The sequence below is a fragment of the Haemaphysalis longicornis genome, unplaced genomic scaffold (genome assembly GCF_048455015.1).
Source record: "Haemaphysalis longicornis isolate Haplotype H1 unplaced genomic scaffold, Haemaphysalis longicornis Haplotype H1 scaffold_2, whole genome shotgun sequence".
NCBI classification, from domain to species: Eukaryota; Metazoa; Arthropoda; class Arachnida; order Ixodida; family Ixodidae; genus Haemaphysalis; species Haemaphysalis longicornis.
In genome coordinates, this window is record NW_027526295.1 from 239,513,778 (window position 1) to 239,536,828 (window position 23,051).

General features: G+C 46.5%; 1 protein-coding gene across 1 annotated transcript; it reads right to left on the reverse strand.

The window, feature by feature from the left end:
- Window positions 1–339: 339 nt before the first annotated feature.
- Window positions 340–21,883, reverse strand: Drongo (Arf GTPase activating protein drongo). The gene is made up of 8 exons (XM_077699880.1): window positions 21,695–21,883; window positions 18,617–18,710; window positions 16,473–16,787; window positions 12,306–12,465; window positions 12,117–12,188; window positions 10,499–10,855; window positions 6,383–6,804; window positions 340–1,817 (listed from the first exon to the last, which is right to left on the reverse strand). The coding sequence occupies exons 1-8, from the start codon at window positions 21,856–21,858 to the stop codon at window positions 1,773–1,775; spliced, it is 1,629 nt and encodes a 542-aa protein (XP_077556006.1). The 5' UTR covers window positions 21,859–21,883; the 3' UTR covers window positions 340–1,772.
- Window positions 21,884–23,051: the final 1,168 nt, after the last annotated feature.

Genomic DNA, 23,051 nt, shown 5'->3' on the forward strand with positions numbered 1-23,051 from the left:
ATCGTCGAATGGTGCAAAAACCGCAGTCATGTACTGAGCTGCTTGCTTTGCTCTACATAGTGCTTCGACATTCAGTGTGCCATTGCAGTCTTACCTGCATCATGAAAAATAGTACGTTAGGGCACATTCACTAAGCGCAGACTGGACTTCATCAATACAGAAATGATGCTACTTAACCTTTATCAATGAAATCGGGGAATCGATGGCTTTAGCGCATGTTTGTGTGTTACAGTTCTCTTCACTAAGAAATATGGCTGCAAATAGCTGCAGCTGAGCCCCCACCACATTCCAATGTAGCAGCCACTCTTGCATTTTAGAAGAAAAAGAACTCCAGACCACTTCTACGAAAGCATGCTATGCTATTTATTGCAGACAAAAAATTGCAATAAAGCATTTCTCATGATTTCTGTACTTCAACAGATATGATACAGAATCTTTTTTTTTAAAACGAATCTCCAATATGTACATGAAAACACTGGATGATCAGAGTAGCCTACAACATCTCTGGAATCTGCTACCACCATCGAAATCACTGGGTTCATCTGCATCCCTCGTAGAGGAGGGTCTAATAACCACCTGGACATGTAAAACATACTTTTTTTTTCTCTTTTCTTCTCTTTCTGCAATGAGCACTTTCTCACTACATGTACCGCGAAGCTTGGGCCAGAAAACCCCTGGCAACTCTGCGTGCCCAGAAATGTTCGTTAATCTCTGCACAAGACGATTTAATGGCCCTTTGGCGGGCTTGGCTTGCCGTGGACGCACAATCCACATTCAGTACGAAATATCACACACAATACAGAACGAAGAAGTACAACGCAAGCAGATGACTGTTCAGTGCACTTAGGAGCTTCTGAAATCTCATTCTACACAACCGCCACTATTTGCCTCTGATTTCTACATTTTGGCAAGGAAGGCCGCTTGCAGAGAGAGAGAGAGAACACATGCAAAGCACTCAACCCGTGCTTTGCTCCTCCCCTGTAGTTGAAGAGGTTAGTACGCACCGTTGTGAACGTGGACAAGCCTCGGGGCTGAACAGAAATTACACTACAGTTCACAACCAACTTGACTTTTCTTTCTTTCACAATTCATTCGCATCCTTTGCACTGACTCGCACAATCTCTCTCTCTCTCTCTCTCTCTCTCGCCAACGAAACGCTCGCAGAGCAGCGTTCAACTCTCTACCATTCTAGGAAGCAAAAGGGGGTCGGAGAGAAGAGCAACAGTCGGACATGCACATACTAACACAGTGTTAGAGCAGCAAATAAAAAAATTAAAAAGGATTATACAGAACTAATGCTTCTCTCTAACATTTGATGCCCACAAGGGAGACGCGGAAAGAGAACACCCTAGATGGCCTTTGCTACGGTCTTTTCTTACCCTCCTCTCTCCCCATCCGCTTTAGTGCATGAACCATGCTACTCCCTCTCTCGCTCTCAACGGTAAAAAAAAAAAAACTTAAAGACTAGAAGAACATCTGCGTGGCACACACTGGTAAAAAAAAAAAAAAAGGAGCAAAAAGAAAAAGAACAAGCAGGCGTTGTAGCAGCTGGTGAAGAGAGAAGGCAACCACCTCTCGCTAATGGGTATAGTTTTCACCTCGCCCCCACGAGACGGCTATGTTGTGTAACCTAGGCCAATAGAGCTCTAGAAGAAGAAGAAAAAAGGGGGGTGGGTGCCGCTTCTTTTCTCTTCCTTCTTCCCAGCCTGTTGTTCCTGGTCGGGGTGCCAGTTCGTGACGGAAACTTCCGGCTGTGGTCGCCAGGCCTGCTATCAGAGGAACGGGTTGCTGGAATTGGTCCTTGGCAGAGGCCCACTCTGGAACACGTGAAAATGATGCACATAAAGGCAATTAAAGGCCACAGAGGTCACATCTGTCACCCAACTTCAGACCAACCACCTCTGATGCAATTGCAAAAAATGACCAATGGTGATGACACCTTCTGTTGTTTCTCTTGCTTTTTCTTTTTAGAAACATCTCCCAAGACTGGTACAGCCATACCCGATTACATCGAACTCGCAAAGGAACACCTATAAGTTCAAAATAAGGGATAATTCGATATAAGCATGCTAAGGAATTGAAAGTCATAAAGGCACTTAGCAGTTATAAAAACTATGTTGATAAAACTGCCTTACTTTCACGCAAAATAGTCTATCTTCTCTTGCTTGAACAACTTCGCCGCCTGAGACAGTATGCACTTCTCCACACTGTCTAAAGAGTCGGAGCAGTTGAGGCCACAACCTTTCACATTCGCAAAGTGCAGGAGTAAAGCAAGTGCACCAATCACGTCAGAAATTGTAAAGAAAAGGATCGTCGTTGCTTTCCTCATTGCACCCGCTTCTGCTTGCGCTCGGTACAATGTCGGCAATGTAATCTTACAAACTCTCCCATGGTCACGGCACCATCATCCACACGCACAAACTCGCCACCGTTGTTCCAGCAACGGCGTCTGGAAATTCCAATAGCTCGCTCTACGCTTCGGCAACACTGGTGGCGGCTTCGCTACACTCCTCGGGATTTTTGAAGCCATCACTGGCACGTACAAGTGGCAGATTTCAAGCTATTTCTGTTGTCTTCTTTAGTAACATCTGCCCAGAACCTACTTCGTGAAGGTTAATCGAAGCTCCCTGTCGATCATGCTGAGGGAGCTCTTGGGAATCTGGTGTGCTGCGAGGACGTCCGATTTCTCACCACGTTCGATCGATTTATGATTGCCAGCTTCACAATAAAAGGCAAATTTGGCCGCTTCGCACTAGATAGAACTGTCAAATAAGCCTTTTAGTGACATTAGTGCTAGCCACCACCGCTACATTTCAGAAGAAAGCCCTAAAAGAAAGCAAGGACGCAAAAAAGCATGGCAGGCGGGCTAGGACATTTTTTTGCATGGGGGGGTGTCAACGGCTTGCCCACGGCTGCTCGATTTTTGGTGAAAGGGAAAAAAACAAGTGGCCCTGGTTCTCCCTACACAACGTGGTGGCGCAGTCTTGATAGGAATAGTTAGAAAAAAGGGGGAGAGAGCCACCCCGCTGCTAGTGCCCGCCACCACAAGAGAAAGCCAACTTGGGGATGGGGGGGGGGGGGAAACTTCTGCAGCATTTGGCATTCAATATATCGGGAGTCGCTGGTGCTTTTGCTCGATATAGGCATAATTTTTGCTACATGTTCTGTTCTTACTGCAAACATACCCTAATAGTTCGATATACAGGATAATTCAATTTAAACAGGTCCGATATAGTCGGTTCGACTGTACACCCCTTTTAAAGAGCACTAACGTTTTCATGTACGACCACTTTTTTTTCTTTTTCTTTTTTGCTTTTAATGTTTCCTTTTGTCTCTTTGAACAAGGCACCATCAGTAACTCTCTCAGGCCCCTCTAAAGGGACCCCAAAACACGTCTTGAACAGCACAAACGAACTAAAGCAGTTGTCAGACTACGCTGTCAACGGCACCTGTACCAAGTGTAACTTTTACGCACAGTGGAAAGCTCACAGTCTCACGAACATGTTTGTAAAGCCCTTTTCACACACTTTGATGAGAGGGGCCATTGTGCCTGCATTGAGGGCTCAGTTGATACTGGCACCTTCAGTTAGCTAGTACTGCGTGCTTTTCCAGTATTGCTTCCACCAAGTGGAATTCTCGTGGGAGTAGATAGCTCGATCCGGGCTATTTTGATCACCATTAGTAGCATACTTCACTACAGGCATGAGGCCTTTCCATTTTTAAAGGCCAACTGCACTCAAATTTCACCTCGACCAAATTTATTTTTAATGCGTAGTAAGTACCCCCAAATCAGCCGGGACACAAGTGGTAGCCCCGTGAAACACCCCATTATCCGCCAGAAGCGTTTAAAAAAGCTCCACCGCAGACCACGCTGCACCTGTTGGCGGATTGCGTAAACAGCCATGACGCGCCTATGATGTTACAGCCGACCATAGAGTTTCATACAATAATAACTAGAGGGGAAACTGGCGCTAGTGTCAACGCAAACATGGCGGTGGCGCTTACGCTTCAATGGGAATGATGGGTAGTTCTGGAACCAGATTGCGTAGGATCGAAACAGGCCTATGGCCGCGCCAATTGTGTTTTTTGACAAAAAAACTCTTGTCCGGTTCTTCGTTTACAAATTACATGGCAAATAAGAAAGTTAGCGACCAAAAACTGGTCTTGTACGAAATAAAACGGCGCGTTTGAATAAAAAGCAGACGCAGAATCGAGGAGGTTTGTGAAGCAGGTTTGCCATTTGCCGCCAAATACAGTAGGACGCCGACTTCTTTAAAAACTATTGGTAAAAGTTTCGGCACTTGTAGTTTGTAATACTAAGAAAAGATTTGTGCTCATAAAAAAAAGATTACCTTTGGAGAAGTTATTCTAGCCTGAATGAGTGACATTCATCAAGCTACGTTCCTATCAGCCGCCGGTACTGCTGGTCTACGCCGTAGGAGCCGACGTTCGAACGAAAGGTGTGGCTGCTCCAAGCGATTTGCAAACGCCGTCAGCTTCAAGAATACATTGCTCTGCCGAATGAGCAGTGCCGCAACTCCTAACTCGCAGGCAACTTCGCCGCACCGAGCGCCGTCATTTTGTGTTTTCGTGCTCGCTGTGCGGAAATGATAACCCATCCGATTCGCAACTCTGGGTTATAAAACATTTCTATTCAGGGCGGCGGCAGTCTGCGTGCGGCATTCAATTCAAGGAGAAACACATTTTTGACTGCTTCTTTCAACACACCGCATAGACAAATGAGTTCATGAAAGTCGAAAACGAAAACGTAACTGTCTGCACAACTGAATCCATAGTAACTTCCGCAACCCATCGAGCGCCAATCCGAATCCAGAACTACCCATCATGCCCATTGCGGCGGACGATCGCAGCGCCAGATTCCTCTCTAGTTGTTATTGTATGAAACTCTATGAAGCCGACTGGGGCTTCTTCCTCTGGCCAGCCACGCAGCTGGAGAACCGGTCGAGCTCTGCTGTGCTGCACGCTTCACCCATTTGCTGCCCTGTCCGCGCGTAGAGCTTGCGCGCAGACTTTTCTCCCGAGCTGGTGACCGTCTGGCCACTCACTGGACGTCTGCAACATCACCACAATAGCTCTCCTCTGTTTCGGTTTCAAAATCGCCGATATTCGCTGGCCGCTTGCATCATCCACTCGCATATTTCAGCTGTTGTATTTTGCATGTTGCTTTCGTTTTAAGGGGGGACACTGGTCTTGAAGACAATTTTGTTATTTTTAACCTACGCACGAGATTTACACATTGAGTGCATTTTAACATAATGAGCACAAATATGCAGTCAGTTTTCCTCTATGGGGTTTGAGTTTAGAGTTGCGCTACGTGTTATGCCATTCCATTTCAGGCAATTTTTTCATTATGTACCTACGAAATACTCAAACATCTTTTAATTTTTTTGGCTCTAGAAGGAACAGGGAATGCAACTATACCACACTTTAGCCTTCCAAATTTTAGCCAAACTTTAGCCTTCTTTCTGCAACCACTGTAAACTTCATAAATGTCAGGTCATCAATTTCCAATGTTTTTGTAAAACTAATCGCATAAAATCTTTTGCCAGCAAAAAAAAATTGCATACTTTTGTAATTTTATTGCACTGTTCAGTTCACAAGCTTGCGATTGCAGTGAAAATGACACAAATCGAACCAGTACATCCCAAGATATCGTACCCGACAGCTGACCATGTGGGAAGAAAATTGGTTCTGAGAAAACAGGGCACAAAGTTTGAAAACAGACGCAAAAATGGTCATTTAGGTGACTCGAAAAGGTGACAGCTTTGTGAATAATTATGATACAGCTATGATATTTTGCAGGTAAATTCTTTGGGACCTATAGATTGCAAATTTGATCTTTTGGCAAATTTTCAGTCCTCAAGAGCAGTGTCCCCCCTTAAGCAGACTATACGAAAATAGGGTTTTTCAAGAGGTCGAAATTTTGAGTGCAGGGTTTTTCAAGAGGTCGAAATTTTGAGTGCAGTTGGCCTTTAATCCTGCTATCAATTCAGGCACAATTGTTGCCATGCTCCTACTGCTCCTGTTTGTTGGTTTTCCCCCTGTGCCTTTTTTTTTTTAAGCACGAGCCAGGCATGCCAAACTAAGTCCTTTGATAACAGATGCACGATGAAATGATATATTGCTATCCTTAGTATGCATCATACAGTTAATTAGAACGTTCTAGTCGAAATATCTGATTTGGCTGTTTCACTCCTAGCTTCATATTTTATTTGGTTTTGAAGCACTACTTGCACACCCCCGGCTAATGAGGTCTGTTTGACCTGGTCTGCAATTGCCCAGCTTCCCAACTGGCTCAGCCGCTGCCAGTAACTGCAAACAGTTTCACAAAGTACTCCCCCTCCAATCGGCGGGTGCTCACCAGGAAGGGGTTGGCCGCCGCCGGTGACCCAACCTGAGACCAGTCGGTGGCCATGGGGCCGGCCACTTTGCCCATGGCAGCGGGCCAGGGGGTGGCCACTTGCGGGGCAGCCGCCATCAAGCCCCCCGGCGCCGGCATGGCTGCCCCGCCCCAGCCCACGTATCCAACCCCCTTCTGCTGCACCAGGGGCGAGGTGCCGGCCAGGGCGAAGCCGTTGGGGGAGCCCGCAAACATGGAGTTCCCGGCCCCCAGGCCGCCCATGCCGTCCAGGCCCCCAAAGACACCCCCCGTGGGTGCCATGGCCTCGAAGGGGTTCGGCGTGGCAAAGGCCGAGGGAGCGGCACCCGGGGCCTGAGCAGGCGCCATGTTCCACACCGGGGTGGCTGCCGCAAACGGGTTCGAAGGAGTGGCGGCTGCTGTCCCTGCAAGCGAGGAAAAGGGGAGAAGCAAGGAGGCCACATCAGGCTGGCCAACAAAGAGAGTGACCCCAACATGGCACCACACACCTGGTTGCTGGCCGTATTATCCGCACATCGCTGTGGGTTTCACTTGAGCGTACCACATTTACACGATTGTAGGTCGACCCTTTTTTTCGTCAAGTATGACAATCCAATGTTGGAGGGTCAACTTAAAATCGAAATCGAACTTTGTACCGCTTGTAACGGCAAGAGAAATGAGAAATCAGGGGCGCTACGAGCTGGGGAAAGCGTAACACCCTCGTTTCTATGGTTACAATCGAATCTTAGCATTTACCATTGCATACATTCTGGTGTCAATAGATGTGATGCCGAGTTTGAAAGTTGCCGTTCCCGATCTGTGCCCTTTGTCCACCGTACCTAGAGCAGCCAACCTCCCACCAGTGCGTTTGGAAGTGCGCTGAACAATGTGATATGATTTTGCCTACGTCAGCACCGTGCATTAACTCAAGAGATTTGGTAATACTCATTTCGCTCATTAGAGAGGAACAAAACGCCTGTTCAATGCGAGTAACGTACTCACGAATCAAAAGAAATCGCGAGTGGCCGCTTCCGTTCGCCGGGGGTGACCTACATTCGAGTTGACTTACAATTGTGTAAATACGGTACATGCTACAGCTACTTTTAATTGCTTCCTTGTATATGTTTCGTACATACGTATATCTATAACGTATCTGTATTCCAATTTCAAGCATGAATAGTTCATTTTTGCATGCTCTCAGTCTTTAACTTGGGGTACATTGTTTACCAGTGCAGACCAATTCACACTATCAGGTATCTATGACATCACTGGGACACATGCACAGAAGTGCCTGGGCCAACGCCGAAGTTAAAAATGAGCGAATTATTAAGCTTAATTAAATGTAGCTTGCATTCAAGTTGGCATGTTTTTTGGTTTGGCTTAATCTTCCGGTTCTGAAAGATCTGACCTCTTGCTTTTGTAGCCCTGTAAGATGGTACGAGTAAACCTAAGGAGGCACATTAACTAGAAGAATGGTTCATTATTAAAAGTGAACTTTTTCACAACAAGGCTTTCCAGTAATTACCAACAAGGTGCCGCAGTGAAATAATCTTACTTGAACTTACAGGGGTGAGACAGCTGAATTAGATTTGGGAGCAGTTTTTGGAGCAGCGAAATCTCGATTTTGGAGCAGAAGAATCTTGATTTGGAGCAGAACAACGACATTTATTATGTCCCCTTAGGAGCCAAAAAAATCAAATTTTTGGCAACTCATGGAGGAAACGTGCACTTTTTAAAACGGTTTTGAATGTACATAACACTGAAACAGCCTTTCAATAAAGTTTTTTCTACCAGAGTATCACAAGGTTCGAACTGCACTACCTTTTTAGAAATTACTTTTAAATGCTTAGGTTCAACGTATAGATAGCGTGGAGTGCCATTGAGAATATCGAATTGAAAAACTAAGCAATCATAAGGCATTTTTCTTGCCACGTAAATGCCAAAATTATTATTTTTGTATTCCCAGACGGGGCTTTACAAACAAATGTAGAGCCACGGCAAAAGTTGCGCAAAGTGAGGTGACAGCCGTCATACCCCACCAGCCCTCCCATTTCAATCCCCAAAGTGCACGTTCACTACGATCGTAATTTGAGTAACGTTGGTATGTTTAGCCTCCTCCCTCTTGGCATTAAGTTTCACTTCAGAGATGAACTATATTGTTACCGTGCAATAATAGCCCGTCCCGTTATCGGACACTGCTTGAACATTTTGCGGCGATGTAGCCTGCGCCAGCACTTCTGCAATGTCGATCATCCCATTCCCGCCGCTCGCAAGATCGCTGTCAAAGGCAGTCATAGCTCAGTGTTTTATAACACCGCAATGAGTCCGAAATTTCACTTCAAGCACGCACAGCGCTTCACACTCAAGGCCGAAACACGGCGAATTCGCGGGCACCCCTTTGTTTTTGATGAACTCCCGTCTTTCGAGTCGTGCAACTTCCTGCAACAGATCAAACGACTAAATGTAAACCCAGCCACCCCCATAACCAAAAGCACGGTAGAAATCGGCGAAGGGCCATCTGCCTGAACCACCTGAACCATGAATAACTGCTTCGCCCGGCGGCGCCCAGTGATGTCGTTCCGGAGATACGGCGCTCCGAAAATAGCCGTTTTTTCATCAACTTGCACAAGTACCTTGCGCATCAGTACACATACTTATTTTTTTACAAGACTTTAAAATGCTTTTCGATGAGAAAACTTTAAAAAACTCTAGAATATAACATTGCCAACCCGACATTGCTAGGAGGGTCAATTTTATGCGAGTTATTTATTGAATGATCAATCAATTACCTTTACAAACAGCATCACTGTGGGGGTGCTGAAAAATTATGCCATCAGTAAGCATTTTTCCGCACTGAAACTGACAGGAGCGCTAAAATCCTTGGCTTTCAGACTGTTTCGGAGCAGTTTGGCGCAATTTTTGCAATTTTCAAGCTTTTGGAGCAGTCTGGCTCAGGAAAACAAATTTGCATCAAAACTGCGCAATATGCGCAGTTTGGCGATGGAGCCGCACAGGCTATGGCGAGCGAGCTAATGGACGACCGCTCCGCCCTGGTGACCCAGACTATGCCCGCACCAGACGACCCCGACCCAAGAGCCAAAATTCTGGCAGCCAAGGAGGAGCGAAGGCGCGCCCTTTGGCAGCACATCCCCACCAACCACCACCCACTGCCCCGAGGACTGCCACGGGGGGCTCAGGTCCTCATCCACAAGGCACATGCGGGGGCCGCACTAACAGAAGATGTGCTCGCCAAATGGCGGGCCCACCACCAATGCAGGTCCGGGGCTACCGACGACGACAGCGACGACGGCGACCACGAACAGGGCCCATAGTGAGCTGCTCCACATGCACCATGGAAGTGTGCCCAACAGTGGCCCACTGTTGGCCAACAGTGGCCAACAGTGGCCCACTATTAGTACCAAAAATTTGCTTCATCACAGATCATTTTCTTTTAAGAGTTCAATCACTCTGCAACCATATTTTGACTGATTATGCGGTTTAATGCGCCAACGCTACACAGGCAATGAGGCGTGCCATAGTGGAGGCCTCCAGATTAATTTTGACCACCTGGGGATCTTTAACGTGCACCGAAATCTCGAACACGGGCGTTCTTGCTTTTCGCTTCCATCAGAAAAGCGGCCGCTGCAGCCGGGAATCAAACCCGCGTCCTTGGGCTCAGCAGCACGCCTTGCCACTGACCCACCGCGGTGGGTGATAACATAACTTTCTAAAAAAATGACCTTTTGGAAATTTTTTACAATCTGATCACCACGTTTTTGATTGATTGACTGATTGATCAGTCGAATCAAACCTTTAAAAGCTGCCTGGAAAATAATGTGAAGTCGGCATTTCCTGCCATTGAAACTGGCGTGATCGTCAAAATCCGTGCTTGTCAGGCTGTTTTGTACCGGTTTAGCGCAATTTTTGGAATTTTTATGCTTCTGGAACAGCACGACGCAGGAAAGCGGATTTGCACCAAAACTGTGCAATATGTGCAGCTGCCTCACCCCTGGAACTGTCAAATGGCTCAACAGCCATCAGAACAACCGAGAATCTTTCCACCTGGCTCACATATCAGCAACCAAAAACTACGCAATATGTCCAGCAATGGAAACGCACCCTGAGGCACTGCGAATGCGGGCGTCTGCGCAAAGGCCGATGGCTGCGGGGGCGGGGGCTGCTGCTGCGGGGGCTGGGGGGCCGGCGGCTGGGGGCTTTCCTGGTGGAAGAGGTTGTCCAGGTCGGCCAGGGCCGCGTACCGATCCGCCGGCGGCACCTTGGTCTGCGGCTCCCCTCCACCAGGGGCAGTCGCGGCCAGGGTCACGGTCGATGGCGTGCTCGTCACGGCCACGGGAGGACTTGACATGGGCGGGAAAGATGCCACGAAGCCCGTGTCCCCCCCGACGTGGTTGCTGCTGCCGCCACTATTCACTCCGCCGCCCGCAGGGCCCGGAACCGAGATGGCAGGTGGGTGCTCTGGGATTCCCCCCCCAAAGAGATGGCGTGGAAAGTCAAGGGTTTGACACAGCCCAGTGTCTGACGGAATACCGTCTGGTCAGGTAAAAGCACGTTAGCAATAAAACGGTCACTGACCAAGTCAGGAAATGAAACAGAATCGACGTTTCAATCAGTGACCATTTTATTGCTGACAAGGGCTCGCCACCTGTTGTACGGTATGCTGACTTCAATTACATTTCAGCAGAAAGGTGTGAGCTTGATGTTCCTTCACACATGGAAGGATCACGTCCGGATCACCACCTGCAGAAAGGAGCCGTGGACTCCGTATGCTGTGACCTCCTATATTTATAGTGGATGCGTAGTCCTAGCCAGAATGATGAGAGTGGTGCCACGTGACATTCCAGATCGAACACAACTGCGGTCACTTGTCATCACCGCTCTCACTGTTCTGGCTGGGACTATGCATCCACAATAAATGTAGGAGGCCACAGCATACCGAGTCCATGGCTCCTTCATGCAGGTGCAAGGGTTTGGTCATGGCGGTTGTGCTGACTTCAACTGGCCATCGTAACGCACTACACTGACCACCGTGTGGAACTGAGGCACGCAGTGATGGACGGAAATCCTCCTTAGAATATTCTACTTGCCTCAGTGGGTGAGCAGTGCACTGTGTGTAGTTAGGGAACAGCAGTGACAGCATGCAACTGGGCTACCAGCATTTTCTGTTTGATCTCCTCAGCTTTTGGTCAATAGATAAGCAACATAGCATATCCAGTAATGTGACTAAAAGATGGCGTGGGTTTAGGTCCTAAGAAAACCATGGCTGTGGAACATATCAACACTGCTACAGCAGAACCCAGACAGCTATGAAGCCACGCTCACAGTGGCCCCACAATGAATCAAAGGCTGTCCGTCATGATTGCTAACTTGCAGAGGGTTGCTCTAAGCAGTTTGGGACAATGACCCTGTAGCACACCACAAGCTCAAAAAATTAGGAACGTTTTTGTTTTTTTATGGTTTTGCAAACTGAACAGTGCTCAATGTTCTGAGCTGTGCCTGTATCAATCTATGATGTGCCACGTTTACCTGGAATTCCGCTCGAGCAGAGCTGACCTCACTTCTAGGCAGCCTTAATGTCACCTCGTTGAGCAGTAAGCTACCTCTACTGGCCACTTCTATATCAGTAGCATGATGAAATATAGTTTTATTTATCACAGACAAAATTCAGATCCAACTTGATTCAACGAAATAAAAAGCACGTGTGAAACGCAATGCTTACCGGATGAAGAAAAAACTGTGTCGAAATTTGCAAAGTTTCCGTTTGCAGAGAACGCAGAAGGTTTCGCAGGAACTGTAAGAGGGCAATAACAACACTCACATTATTATCATGCATTGGCAACGTTCAAGGCTACCTACTACTAGAGAATTGGAAATGTCGTGACAGGAAAAGCTTTGCAGCTTTGCCCACCTGTCGGGGTCGAGCTGACGGAGGAGGCTGAACTGAACGGGTCGCTGTTGAAAGTGCTGAAGATGTCCACGTTTGACTTGAACATGGGTTGGCTGGAGGTCGTTGTGGCTACAGCGGACGAAATGGGCGTGGGCCATGTGGCGGAACTTGGGGTCGACGGCTGAAGAGAGATAAGAAGCAGGACAAGTGTAAGGAAAGGCATGTTCAGTATGCTAATGGTGTGTGATGAATGGCGCTTCGTTATGTAATTCTACAATTCTATTCTACAAATCTATGTAATTCTACAATTCTAAGAACATTCTATTTCGCCATTGCACGTTCGTCGCTCTGTTGCACTGTTATGTTTGCTACATAAATATATTCACAGCACAAGACGTTCTACGCTACCCCTAACAGCACCATTGCGCATGTCCAGACGCCTGCACAATCACTTTAGCTTCACTCGCATCTACGGCAATACGAAGGCATTCAACTTATCAGCGCTTCCTAAGGCCATAGACGCCTGCACAATCACTTTAGCTTCACTCGCATCTACGGCAATACGAAGGCATTCAACTTATCAGCGCTTCCTAAGGCCATATCATTGTGGAACGATCTTCCCGACTGCATCGCCTCTATCACCGATCCAAATTCATTTCGCGAACATGTGTGTAACCATTTTTCATCGCACTAATATCGCTCCAACTTCACTGATGTTTGCAGCTGCAGCTGTGTCACTTGCCTAGTTTCACACTTCTCTTTGGTTATCTTTAGTCTTTGCTGTACTCACCGTTGTCTTGCGATTTATGTTGGTAGAGGCCTTCGTACGGCTGGCAGTATGCGTGTTTGGAAAATGCGTGTGTATGTTGTACACCTGGGCCTTACGATTTTTTTTTTTTTTTTTTACTGTGCTTACCTCTGATGTATCTAAGTTATTGTTCTCCCAGTCTTTGTCGCTCAGTCGCACTGCCGTTGCTGCTTACTTGAATTCTATACCTTGGCCTTCCGAATGCTTTTACTGTGTTTCTTTCTTGTACCCTGAATTTCTTGTTATCCAAGCTTACTGAATATCGGCAAACCTTCGCGTTATTACATTTGTTTGAGTGTCAGTGCATTGTACGAAGTTGTGTTACTTTCTGTGTATTCCATGCTATTGATGACCGCCCTATTACTCTTTGAAGTTTGTACCCCCCTTACTCAATGCTCTCATTGAGCTTGTAAGGTATCATAAATAAATAAATAAATAAAGTGAGCAAGAAGCATTAACCGTTCGGACTATTAAAGCTGCTTTTAACACCCAGTAACTAACTAAGAACAAAACCTGGCTTCGCCATATGCACACACTTCAGGTCTCACTGCACAGAACTTCGTCGTCCCGCCAAGAAGCCTTTCAGGGGACATGCTCCTCGAAACAACTTTTCTTTTTAATAATGAAGTTGGGAGGCTGAAATTTCCACCAGTTTCAAAATAGCCTAGGTGGTTGGTTCCTTATGAACTGCAGAGTGCGCAAATCTACCTCAAAAATCCTTAAATTCATTTTCCTCACCATGAAAGAAAAAAAAAAAAATGACTGGTAGTGTGCCTTTTCTCGATTTGTATATTTTTGTTTTATGACCGTCAGAAATATCCGAGGACACAAATTGCATAGTTGACAATATTTCGGCCCTCTACGTGTTATAATGAACATCTGTGCAAAATTTCATTGCAATACGACAACTCCAAGAGGGAAAAATGGTGTGCACAAACTCAGAAAACTGACAAAAATACCAAACTAAGAAAAACGCAATTGAAAGTGCTTTTCTTTGTCAGGGTCTTAAATTCTTGGTCAAACAACATGAAACTTGGTGGGGATATAGTTTGAAATGTCCACATTGAGGTCCTAAAGTTAGAATTCTCCTGCCGTACAAGTTTCACCCTCACAATTTAAGTGGGTGAAGTCCTCCGTACAGGCACGCTTCACCAGAATGCGGCGATGGGATCTAGCCTTAGCGGTCAGCCTGGCAGACATCTGCTTGAACCCCCGTTGGTTACTTGCACTGCTTAGTCTGACCAGTTGTTCTGAAGGGAATATTCCCAGTTCTTGGAGAATGGCACAAAACCTGGACAGACGATCGTGTCCGATGCCAACCGTGTGTGCAGCGAGTACCGCTTTCACATTGAAGGCGAAACTATCACGGGGACTTCCACTGCAGAAAGGTTGCAGCCTACGCGGCCGATGGCGGCAGTGCTATGTGGCGAGTAGACAGAAGGAATCACTCCTGCAGGGCATTCCACGTTTTTTTGCAATTGGGTTCCAGTACCGATGCGAGGCCCTTCCGCTTGTTCGCAATCTCAACTATGACAGTTCGCACTTACTGCACGTCATGCACACGGTGCCGTTCACAAGGTCAGTCAGAGTGTCAACTTCGCAGATAACTGCGCTTGCACTGCTCCTATTGCTGGCTGTCTCCCCGCCTTGGAAGGCTGCCAACTACTACTCTGATGCGCTTACAAAGCCAATAGCGTCACTGATAAAATCAGCCTCACCTGGTTGAGCTGCGCTCGCAACGCTTGAACGCGTGTCACTGTTAGGCCTCGCCGTGCCGGACATGCCGGTGCTGGCCATGGTCGTTCAACGCCGTGGCGCTTGCGCTTTCCCTTGTACGGGCGTGAAGCCCAGGACTTGGGGCGATGATAGTTACAATTTTCACCGTTCATGATTAAAAACTCACGATAAGGAAATAGAATATAGCTCTGCCTGAAGCGATGTGCAAAGTGTTGTGAACGGAACGATGGAGGCGATGGCGGCTCACAAGCGCGAGAGCCAATGGTGGTCCTGATTTTGCATCACGTGATTTAAATAGCCAGGAGCTCTCAAAACAGGTTGGAAAGAATTTTTTAAATTTTTTTATCTAAGATACGAAGCTGGCAAGCAGTTTGAATGAGGGAAGAAGGCTTTGTCTGCCTCTCTCAAGTGACCGAAATGGCGGCCAGCCATGCTGCCGTGCAGCAAAAACTCTCAAAGATGGCCAAAATTCAGCTGGATTACACGATTTCCTGGGTCACCGCAGGTCATTCAGACACATTTGTCACTAAGTTCTCGTTCATATTTCGTTTTCACTTTTTTTTTCCCATGAAAGAAGGATAGTCAAAAATAATAATGCAAGCGAAAACAAGAAATCGACATATTAAAAAAAATTATGATTTTTCGACCTGCGTGTCCCCTTTTAATTTGGCTTTTTGGCAGGGCAGCAATCATCCCAAACACAAGTGTGCAATGTGGGTGTAAGTGACAACAAGGCTGTGCAAGAAAATTTAGAGCAATATCTTTTCCCACACTTGTGATTCGCATATGCTCCGAATCTGCTTTAAATACAGCAAGCGGTTCGAAGTTGCGAACTTTCGAATATTTTATCATGTTTGTGTTTAATGGCGCAACTTTCGAATACAAATTCTCATTGAACAAGCTGGTGATTACGGAGGCACAAAAACTGCTTTTGAGGCCTAGGGAAGTGCACAGTGGCCTCTACAGCATTGTGAGCAGAAATTATGCTTACATCAGTCCAGTGGAAGAACTCATTAACCATCAAATGCATTCGGCGCTTCACACCCGAAGTTACAGGCTAACCAAACGCATGCATGGCCTTGAAAAGATGGCCCTTGTCGGTAATGGCAACACTGAAGTGTCAAGATTAACCTACACTGTTAAGGTTGTACATGGCCGTACCAGCGGGTTTAGTAACAACCTCAAAGAGCCCCTCCGCCTTCAGAACATGTGGAGGAACTGATTTCCTTGCAACAGTGTTCTAATCTTTTGAATGGCTTGGCCCATCCTGTCGTACTCCACACAACCACACGGCTTTTTATGCCACACTTTTTCACGCAGGAGTACCACTCCCATAGGGGTAAATACTGCTGAATTTTTCCACATATCAATAGAAAAGAGGTGACCACTAATGCGGTGACCAGCAGGGTGACTGCACTCTACCACTAAATGTGTTAGGGCGCAGTAACATTGGAGACACTGTTACAGGCAGAATGTCGTAGCGTTACTGGTGAAATGTTTTACACACTGAAGGTTCATGGAATTCTTCATTGTGGACACCCAGTACAGTTGGCAATGAAAGCTTTCACCAGCGATGCCCCCACAGCAGAGCGCACAGACGGGGCACCGCCAGCAAAAGAGAAGAAAAAGAAGGGAGGGCCCACCTGGGACTTGTGAATGACTAGAGGGAGGCTGTTCTTCCCCAGCAGGCTGGACAGGGGCTTGGTGTCGGGCATGACGGCCGAGTTGGAATGCGGCACGTGGTTCGGCTGCGGCTGCGGCACTGCGGCCCCAGCCGCTGCCCTGCCCTGCTGCGCCTGGTCGGCGTGCATCCGCTGCAGGGCCAGCTCCGGGTCGACGTACCAGCGCTTGCGCTCGTACTTCTGGATCATCATGTCCCGCGTCCGCTGCTCGTCCCGCGTCTCCGGCTCCATCGGGCACCGCGAGTCGTACAGGCCCAGCCACACGTACTTGCAGAACTGCAACCGACAGGGGGCAGGTGGGTGGGCTGGGGGCACCCTCCATTGGACAGACTGCGAGTAGTCGCAAGAACTCCCCGGGAATACAAGTGAAAAACGAACACCGGTGGCAGTCTGCAGCGAGTCCAGCACTAGCAATCCACATGGGCAGAGATGGGGGACAGTGAGCACCTTTAAAAAGGCCTAGGGAGAAAGCAGTGTTTCCAACGCAGTAGAACCCCGTTAAAATGCACTTGGCGGAAAGGCTGAAACATGTACATACAAATCGATAGTATGGTTCAACTGGATTTGACATGCTTGGGAATGCCAGTCAGAGGATTTGACATGAGTACTTTTTGACACAAACCATGTATTATGGTCTGACATGCTGGAGCAATGCTAGCCCTACATGGTGGCTGCCGCAGGAGGGTTTTGGATTTAGATTGGTACAAAGATATCAATGCGTACAAAATCTCATGAGCATGCGTGTTTTCGCATTTTCCCCTGAAAGAAAGAAAATCTACTCGGGCAGAGAGTCGAACCAACAACACTGTACTATACAGCTGCATGCCTTAGTCCCTGTGGCGAACCAGTGACCCAATATGACTACATAGGTTATATGCATACCCAACTTTAACAGGTTTTCATCCCCTTGAGCTTTTTTTATTCATTTAAAAATTGATTGATTGATTGTAGGGTTTAACATGCCGACGCAACGCAGGCAATGAGGCGTGCCATAGTGGAGGGCTCCGGATTAATTTTGACCACCTGGGGATCTTTAACGTGCGCCCAAATCTCGTACACACGGGCGTTTTTGCTTTTCGTTTTCATCAGAAAAATGGCCGCCACAGCCAGGGACTCGAACCCCTGCCCTATTAATTTAAAAAACCCATTTAGGGCAAATGGACTATGTTAACTACAATGACATTTCTAAAAAGACCATTCCACAGTGGCACATTTCAAGTGTACAATATTCAGGCATGCCACAGTTTATAGTAAAGAGTTCTTCTTTTTGTTCAAATCTGCCAATGCAAACACACTGTCTTTCAATAAAACATTTTTTAAAAGTCTGCAACCGACACTCAGAAACCTCGTGTACGATCTTCCAGTCAAAACAAAGTCCTTACACCCTTATTGTCCCTTTAAGTAAACCTTTAAATTAGACCCCAAAATACTGTTTCTCTTTTTTTTCATAAAACTTATAACTAGCCAATGATTTTTCTAATTTTTCCATCATTCTTGGTATTTTTCCTAAACCCGCTGTTTTACTTCTGGTTCTTTGCAATTGTTCAGTCTTCTCCACCATGGCCGCACATTGTGCATTAGAGCAGTACCACGTAGTATCTTTCAATAGTGAAATCCACAGCATGGTTGCCTTTTCCGTGTGTTCTTACAAATGTGTAAATTCTTTACGCTGTTGAAGCAAGCAAAGTACAGCTGCAGAAAGCGTTCTTAAAAAAAAAAAAAAAATCCACGGTGGTGCAAACTGAAAGCGTATATAAAATTGATTGCTGATTCCTTGCATGCGACTTGCATTCACCAGCAGTTCCGAGAAGTAAATAAAAAATTTCCCACAAAGTTTAATAAAATTGCCAGCACTTGGAACAATGGGGCATTCATTCACTGGTCTGACCTGCCTTCATGTTCGCGATAAAATGGGCAAACAAAAGATTACCAGAAAGCAAGACCCGGCTTAGTAAGCTGGAGTTATCTTGCTGGCGTAACAATATGTGCCCGCTTCAGTGGGACGTCGATTGTGAAGGGCACCCACTAAAGGTAGCAGAGCTTGCACACAGCTGCCACGCCTCGCTATGCGCATTTCAGGGGCATGAACAATCGCTTTCACTCACCTCATTTCCCTTGTTTTTTATTTGCTCTATTTCTTCAGGTGTGAAAGTTGTCATGGTGATGGACTTCACTCGATGAGGAGGGTTCAACCCTCGTCTATAAAAGAGGGGGAGTGAGAATGGTGGAAATCCTTCAGTCAGGCAGAACGAAGCGAAAGAAAGTTCACCACCTATATACACAGCTAGGGTGGCACTTCTCCTGTCAAACATATTACTCCTGACAGTAGCAATTGTTTAATAATGTACAAAATTCCAAAAATATCAGTCACAGGTACTGCGGCCACATAAAATACTCTTGTTGGTGAACATCTTTGACAGACCTCTGTCTGGCTGGGTGAAACTTGAGGAAAAGGCAAATGCACCAATCAAGGGCTTCATTAAAAGTGGTCCCAACGTTTCAGAGCCTACTCGGCTCTGAATAAAGCCCTTGGTTGGTGTATTTTCCGTTTCCACATAAAATATTCTGCATGAGGACACTTAAAAATAATGAAACCAGGAAGGAGATTTGTGAAGATTGTGTTTTACTAATGATTATTACTTTTTTTTAGAGAATAGTAAAGTAAGTGCCAGCATATAAAAAATAAACACATCAGCGAATTTCGTGGAAGGCACCTTTAAAGGCAGACCGACTGCAGCTTCTAAATATTGTTGGTTCGCTATACATAGCTTGCATTGATGTCACTGTAGCTGCCATGTTGAGCACCGCTGCTTGCATGGAGCACTGCTTGCACTTATCTGCCACTGTTATCTCGAGGAGTACCAGGAATGGTGAGCAGTACTTCAGAAAGGGCTGTGGCGACGTCACATGAAAGCTATGTATAAAGTTTTGATTCTGGTCATTTATTTGTGCATATGTACTGCAGCCCGTAATCAGGGCTACGGCAGGAGTGGGAGAGGCCTGTACAAAAGCACATGGGGTAATGTGTTGCGATGTAAAGAACGTGAGCGATAAAATATATAATGAATAAAATCTAAGACATGGTGGGAAAGAAACAGAACACAGGAAATATGAAAAAAGAAAAAAATGAACAAGAGAGAAAAAACACGACAAAAAATGAATTAATGGCTAACAAGAATTCATTCAAGAGCACTGAACGTATATGACCAGGTAAAATATTCCAAAGTTCGACCGTGCGTGGTAAAAACCTGAATTTGCATGTGTTAGTAAAGGCGTAGAATGGTGCCATATTAAGTGCCACCATGTCATTCTAGAGCAGTTTAAAATGTTTGGAGGCAAAAGCTCCGGCTAAAGCCACTTCATAACACAAGTGACACCTATTACAACAATTGGTGAAGATGAAGAACTGGCTGTCAATTTCATCCATCACCACGCCAGAAAATTATACAGTAGTTACTACATCTTCTGTTAGAAGACCCTAGTGCACAGTTGCTTCACTTGGGACATTATTATATTGGGCAGAAACAAGAAAGGCAATTTCCCACTTTATTCATTTATTTCTAAAGAAACAAAGCATAGTTGGTAGCTAACACAGGCCAGGGCAGTAAGGCCTGATCCTTTAGTTCAACTAAAAAGTGTATTCAGACAGAAGTGTCCGTTTTATAGACAAATGTGCTGTCCAAACAAATACACATGCACAAGACATTTCTGAAGCTACGAGCCGTGAGCCGCTGTATGATCAAGTGCCATGCAATGCCTTTTAGCGATGGAGTGGGAGGGCTTGCAACATCATAGACACTTTGAGAATAGAACCACCCTCAATAAGACCCGCATAGAACAAATGAAAAAAACATCAAGAACAAGCTGTTCATATCTAAGCTAATTGGAAAGGTCAGCGGCAAGGCTACCGGAAGCAAGATACTGATTTTGCGAACTATATTATTTGCTTGTGTCATTTTATCACGCGGTATCTGCCACGCAACCTTTTATTCTTATCCACAGAACAATGATTGTTCTTATCTGTTACGACGCAGGTTAACACACTGCCCACGTTTCAGGCACACCCTCGATTCTGCCCCCCAATAAACTGATAGGCTCGGTAGAATTTCACGAAGCTGATCGTGGCCATCAACCAAATGATGAAACACATTTTTAAGTACAGCAACATTTTTTAATATAGAGTCACTTTTGTCACAAATTTTGCGGTGAAATTCACAAAACATTTGCGTAGCGAAACCCCTTTCATTAAACAAGACAAGGCCATTTGATGGCGCGGCGGCTGAACCACGCCTACGTGGATTCTTGCAGTCTTTTCCCCACGAATTAACGCAGCGCCAGTTTTCGGAGCGAAAAATATTACACCGTTAGCAAACAAGTGAACGGTCATACAACAAATTAAGCAAAAAGTTCCGCACGTTTGCCGACTACTCTCCGACAGCATAATTGACGTCCAATCAAACGAACAGTCTCGAAAGGTATTTCGTGCACAAAAAAACAAACGCGGAACCCGCGGAACGTTAGACCATGTGAACGAGAGGACGCGGCTCGCAGTTTGCTTCTCCCACGTCTGCGTGCAATGAACCCTTCTCACGTTTAGCCGTTCTCCCAAGAACGGCTGCGTTACAATTCAAACACTGACATTCATGCCACAAACACACCGCGCGCGGAATGCTGACACGCAGGCATATTGCCAATGTGTGTCGAAGCGCAGCGGAAGGAGTTCGGGAGTTATCAACCGACCTTCAAATCGCTGTCATAGAGCCTAAACAGCGGACAATCCTCAGTGCAGAAGGCACATGGTTAATATTCTACGCCTCCTGCTCAATAAAAGGTAGCTTCATTAGCAAAGTAATCGGAGGTCACACACGCGGATGTCATTTACACCTACACCGAAAGCCCAGAACCACCCCAATGATTAGTCAATCATGGATACATCATCCGGCGAAGATCACCTGCCACTGGGCGATGCACCTACACCGTTACTCGGCAGACCTCCCCAGGCTAACGGCGCTTCTGGTAAGAACGGGCAGTCAAAGAGTGTCAAGGACATGAAACCGTGTTCACGAGAGCGCCAGCATAGATTCGGAGCGAAAATGAATGAAGGGCACACATTAACAGAGCGAACGTGTAGCCCTAACTGCGCATACTTCACGAGTGATGTTGGCAAGAAAAAAACCACTCACAGGATTCCGCTGCAGGATGTACAGACAAACGATCCGATAGTCATGTTTATATAAGTTGGCCCCCGCTGATGACAGTCGAAACATTGCTTATTTGCAGGTAATGCAGCGAGTTCTCGAAGAGTTTTTAAATTTTTCTCCTCTTGCGTTCTCTTTCTGGCGGCCATTTTGAATCGCCAGCCGGAAGTTTGCGTGCGCCAGCGATGGTCACGCCAGCAGTGGTTGTTATGGCGAAAATTTTTGAAAGTATTTAACCTATCTATGCTTCGCTCTCCGGGAATTGACATTAAGTGTTTATACAAAGTTTTTTATGCTGTATAGTTGGTGCTCTAGTGCAAAAGAGATAAGCGCGCTAACAACGCATCGTTCCCGTGATGATGGCGCGTTTTTCGAAACAGCTGAAAAACGCTCGTGAAATAGAACAGAACCATTCTCAGCGTCGACTGAAAGACGTGAAAGTTTAACTTAACACCAAGCAAGCATGTCTATACTGCTGACGAGTGCTTTGGTCTTGCCCGCCGCATTTGCAATCGTCCTAGCCGCGTTCATGTACCCGCTACTACTAATGAAAGCTCTCGCTCCACGAACGAGCAGGCAAGACCTTTCCATGGTGTTGGACAACTGCATCAGCGGAGCTGCAGGCGTTGGCCTCACACACTGGTTTGTGAGAGTAGTTCCACTAGCGAATATAATGGTCGATAAGTCTGTACTCGCTATTCACGTGCTCATCGGCGAGTACATGATTGCCACGGGCGTGCTTTTCGCTCACATCATGAACACTGTGTTTCTCTCCGCTAACAAAGACAAGCGAGATCAGACAATACCCGCGCAAACGGTGGAAAGGTACGTCTTAGGCAGCAAGGAGCACACCTACGACGTGAGGCCGCTGGCAAGCGTCATTTACATCAAGCTCGGACTCCTAACCAGCATTCACTTCTTCGTTGAAGGCTTCAACATCGGTTGTGCTGGGCACGGTGAACTAGGCCAGTATTTATCGCCCTTGACAGACCAGATATTTATGGCCATCGTGATGGGAATTATGGGCCTTCGTACAGGCTGCGGAATCTGGAAGACGTTCAAGCTGGCTCTGCTCTACTCAGCTTCGACGCCACTGGGCGTAATGTGCGGTCTTGTCGCCGACGATAGTGCCGGCTGGATGTCGTACATGACTCTAGCCACGATTGTTTCTTTGATGGCCGGATTCTACTTGGTGATATTCATGCAGAACATTGCTCTCCCAGAGGTTGACCAGACTTCTGTGGGGAAAAGCAACCGCAAACTGTTTTTTCTTGCAGCAATAGTGTACTTGGCATGCCTTTATCCTTTTAGCGACCAGTAGGTTGTACAAAATGGACACAGC